A 5182-nucleotide genomic window follows, 5' to 3' on the forward strand; every position below is an offset into this window, starting at 1 on the left:
AAATTATTATTTATCAAAAATGAGGAAATAAAAAAAATATTCAAATTAAAATTAAAATTAAATATTTTATTTAAATTTTACAAATAAATAAATTATTATTTATTAAAAACTAATAATTAAAATTATTTAAAATGAAATTCTTAAATATATGTAAGAAAAAAATAAAGGCAGAGAGCCGACTGTAACAACTGGCCCGCTTAAGTCAATGGGGGTGACTAAACAGTCGGCTCATTATTATGGGCCGACTGTTAAGCAGCCCAAATTTTAAAAAAAAATTGTTATTGTAGTCGGCCCACTTAATAGTCAGTCAGCCCGTGAAAAAACAAAAAAAGTCATGGGCTGACTGTTGGGCCAATCAGCTGTTAACAGTCGGGTACCCGACTATTAAGAGCTGGGTTTTCCCCAAAATGTCGACTGCAAATGCAGTCGCATTTTTTCAGCTTTTCTCGTCAGAAAATCTCCATTTCCGACGAGAAAAGTTTGCAAATCTCAAAATCCACATATTATTTTCCAATTTAGACCCATATTCATACTTCTACACCTACCTATCAAATAATACATTCCAAGAACCTCCACAAATCAACATTCTCACACAATATGAAAATCTAAACATTAATCTAATTAATTAACAACTCGAAACTTACCTTAACAAGAATATGGTCGCCGGAGATGAACTGAAAATGTCTATCGACTGGAAATCGATCGTAGCTTTTCCTTGGTTTTGGCCGACTGTAAGCAAATGGGAAAGTGGCCGTCTGAGGGTATTTTGGAATTTTGACCTTTAAAATCAATTTTCATTTTTTTCTTTAAAAACTGGTCAAATGTTACTTTGGAAATACACATGGGTTATTGGGTCATTTTCAATGATTTCCTCAGAAAAAGAAGGTGATGAAGATTGTGGGTGTGGTTGGGGCAGATTTCTTTTCATTTTTTGTTTTTAATTTAATTGTTCTGATTATTAATAACATTTGAAAAAATATAAATATAACATTTTACCCTTTTTAGTTTTGTAAAAATTGGTCAAGTTTTTATTTTCCTGGCCAACTAACGGTCTAATATATTTTTGAAAGGTTTGGGACTATGGATGGCACAAAGTGAATGTTAGGATAAATTGCAAAAAAAAGTGAAAAGTTAGGGGTCGCTATTACAATTTTTCCTATAAAAATGATGGAATTTCAAACTTTTGTGGTCCCAAAGCTTGTTTTTCTATGTAAAGAGACAAGAATTACAAAAGTTTAATTTGAACTTACTTGGACTCAAGTTTCCTGGATTTTTGTATTTACTTTGAAAGTTGAATAAGTTATGTAGAATAGTGTCTAAAGCTGATTTTGAACTCTGTGAAAATTAAAGCTTAATTGATTTATTTTAAGCAATGAATGATTTAAAAATTATTATTTTCAAGAACTAGTTCCTTTAGGTGGACATATGACAACGGGCCTAGATCACATGATACATAATCTTTCATCTCTAAATAACATCAAACATAGATGATAGATGCATATATACATTCAACTTTCTACTGATAAATAATTGAGAGAGAGAGAGAGGTCTTCCATCTTCATCTCTAGGGCTTTATTGTTTTTGTTTATTTCCATTTGGAGTATTTAGGCTTGAAATAAATATCATTCTTGAAGGATTTTCATGTTAAGATTGGTTAAACCTCTTATATTTAGAAGATTTATCATTTAAGCATGTCTAGCGAAAGGAATATAGAAGAGGACTAGAGTTCATTTTCTTGTACTCCAGGGAGCCCTAATTCCAGTTCTTAATAACATATGTACAGATTGATTATAGAAGGTATATACGAGAAAAAGTTCGAAGTCGAGCTGATAAAGATGAAGGGAAGTGATGAAACTGAATATTCTAAGACAAGCCCTTTGGAGAGAAATGATGAAGAGGAAGAAAGTGAAGCGAAAAACGAAGCCTGCAACCTTAGAGATGGAGGAAGTTCAAGCAACAGCACAGTCGAAGAGGGTGAGAAGAATACATTGGTAAGGCCTTATGTTAGATCTAAGATGCCTAGACTCCGGTGGACGTCTGATCTTCATCTTCGCTTTGTTAATGCTGTGGAAAGACTTGGAGGACAAGATAGTAAGTACCAAATGAACTCCATCAGAGGAGTAAAATTGGTGATGATAGTTTATTTTTGATTAATTTATAGATCTAATAGATTTTATTTAATTGACTGTTTTTCTTGATTAATTTGGTGCAGAAGCAACTCCAAAATTAGTGCTTCAATTGATGAATATCAAAGAACTAAAAATTGCTCATGTCAAGAGTCATTTACAGGTAGGTGACATTTGAAGAATGTATAATTATTGAAATCAAGGCATATTTGCACCTAAAGAGATCAATTAATGACCAATATTTTGTACCCTTAATATTTTAAATTTTGTTTAAACAGATGTATAGAAGCAAGAAAATTGATGAGCCCAACCAATGTATGCTTTTTCTTCATTTCTCTATTCATTTATCTTTATTCGACACAATTAGGGTTTTCAATATTGGAATCATATGCAATTCGTCGCATTACAGGGGTGGCAGATCACCGGCTTTTTATGGGAGGCGAAGACAAGAATATCTACAGTCTAAGCCAACTTCCTCTTCATTCTACCATCAGGTACATAGATAATGTTTGAAATTCATACAAAAATCCTTCTTCTTTTATTAAGTTTCTTGGAGTTTAGTCTCTGACGAATAAATTCCGAATTGATCTTTCTCAAGATTTGGAGATTCTTCTCTGCATAATTATGGAAAATGGATACGTAATTATACTATAAGGCAGAATCCAATTGGTGAGAGGATCTTGGGCTGCGGCGGCCAATATAGGTCAGTAAATGATAAAATTTGCCGCAGCATTTCTTGTTCCAATGAAATATCCACTCAGAAGACCGACAAATTTGGGTCGCTTAACGGGCATGAATCCACGCTAGGCCGATCTAGACAAAACCCCATTGAGCAAACCATGAATCTCCAAAGGCAGACTATGGTAAAAAGGAAGGCGTCGGAGTGGGGAGTCGACTTGAATTTATCACTCGGGGTTGAACTACGGAAGGATGATCAAATGCAGCAAGGTTTACAGGATGATGAAAACATCTTGTCATTATCATTGTACACTGATCCATCCTACTCGAAGTTTAAGAAGTTGAAAGAAGATGAGAGTACTAAAATTGCAGGAGGGACAAGTACTCTGGATCTGACTCTATGAATTAGGGAAATTCTAAGTGAGATCTTGAGGTACTTGTTTTCTAAAGAAAATGCATTAATTCTTCTTATTGTCTTTTAGAATCAATGTAATGTAACAAGTACTGTACTTATGTGACATGTTTGGTGAGGTCAACTAGACAATACTTGGACAATATTGTAAAAGAAAAAGTTACAAATTCTCCATTTTATCGTCCAACATTATGTACCAAATTTGCCCATGATCTTTATGTGAACGGTTCGAATTGTCCGTGTCTTACCAAGATCTAGCTGCTTTTATTATAAGATGGTCAGTTTTGAGTGCAAGTTTTACTTTATATCAAATATATTTATGATGATGATTTAGAAATATCAAATACTTGGATGAAATAGAATTTGCTGTAAATTTAAGCCTATTAGGAGACGAAAGTTTTTAGGACAGGTTAGTTATATTGGAGTACTAGACATAAATTGAATAAATAAATACATATGACAAAATTTATAAATTATTCTATTCAATTCAATCCACTAAACATGCACCATGGTTTTCTGTCAAGCATACATATATGATATATAGCTTCTGAGGTTGCATATAATCAAATGTGAACCATGTCCACAAGTCATTTGATTACCTTGTACTAAATTGACTAATGTGTACATATAACTGCCAATGTATGGAAAATTCAATTTCAGAAGTATCATATAGTTTGTCCAAAAGATCTAGTGGCCACATGCACTAATGCCCTAGCTAGGCTGCAAGTTAATAGGGTAATAATTCAAGTAGCACTAACTTTTATAAATGCAAGGGATTGTGTGATTGCATGCTTGAAGATTTCTCGACTTTAATAGATTCCCTACAATGATTAAGTCCTTATAGAAAATGAAGATGGTAGTATTGATAAATTGAAGATTTAAAGTACTATGGCTCGATTCTTGTTCTTAGAGTTGAGTCACCTTGGTCGAGGTGCATCATTATGGAGTTTGTTAAAGAGGGTATAATCTTACAGGCTTAAGTTCTACAAGACACCAACATTGGGATGCTGTCTCCTCTGCAATATTTAGGCAAATTGTTGCCTGCCCCTTCTACTATATAGGAGTTTAGCCTTTCTTTTTTTTGGATAAGGGAGTTTAGCCTTTCCTTTAGAAAGACCTTCTCCTTCGGCATTTTAACCTCATCTAGAGCAACGCTATGTCCACCAGCTTGAACTAAAGGACATATGCCAGCTTTTAGAAAAAATCCATATCTACCCCCACAGACAATTATGATTTATTCGAAAGAAATTCTTAATAGTTATATCCAATCACACAATGGAACCGTAGATAGTGAAGTGAAATCCAATCCAGGAAATAATTTGATCTACGAAGATGAACAGGCAATGTGATTTGCCGAAGCCGTGGGATGAAAAAAATACATATACAGAGGAGGCTCGAACTGCTCTTGTGCTTTGGGATTCATACTTGTCTGTGAGGTGGATATGAAATTTTTCTTTAAGCTGGCGGTTACAAATATGGTTTGTGCCTTTATCATTTTGTTTTGATTCATTTCAAGCCAACAAGTTTCATCTCACTTTTAGCAGGATTTCAAATGCTCATCAAGTTCAATTGCTGATGTATGAAATTGAAAACTCTTTGATTTGTGCATGATACTGAAATATATAACTCATAAAAAGAATTAGTATTGTAATTCAATCATCCCAAGGATTGGGAAGCATTCGTGGTTCTCCTATAGTTGGAACCTCCAGAACAATAAGAATCCTTAGTTAGAATGGGGGACGAGCACCATGGACACAGCCCTGAAACAGCCCATTCACGTTACAAAATTTTGAAAATAGCCACATTTTTATCATAAAAATTGAAATAAATATATAAATAAACCAAAATAAATACCCAACGAAGGGTTATTATTATATCATGCAAGAGTCAATCTTGTCGCCATGTAGGTTCAATTAAAAAAGGCTGAAAAAACGAAAAGGAACAGAGGCAGCACAAAAAAAAATTT

General features: G+C 33.7%; 1 protein-coding gene across 1 annotated transcript; it reads left to right on the plus strand.

Annotated features, from left to right (window-relative positions):
• Positions 1–1496: 1496 nt before the first annotated feature.
• On the plus strand, positions 1497–3489 carry LOC111408263. Its single transcript, XM_023038048.1, has 5 exons — positions 1497–2091; positions 2213–2289; positions 2405–2441; positions 2536–2620; positions 2725–3489. Exons 1-5 carry the CDS (start codon positions 1776–1778, stop codon positions 3206–3208), a joined length of 999 nt encoding a protein of 332 aa, XP_022893816.1. The 5' UTR covers positions 1497–1775; the 3' UTR covers positions 3209–3489.
• The last annotated feature ends 1693 nt before the right edge of the window (positions 3490–5182 follow it).

This window comes from Olea europaea, chromosome 13, assembly GCF_002742605.1.
Source record: "Olea europaea var. sylvestris chromosome 13, O_europaea_v1, whole genome shotgun sequence".
NCBI classification, from domain to species: Eukaryota; Viridiplantae; Streptophyta; class Magnoliopsida; order Lamiales; family Oleaceae; genus Olea; species Olea europaea.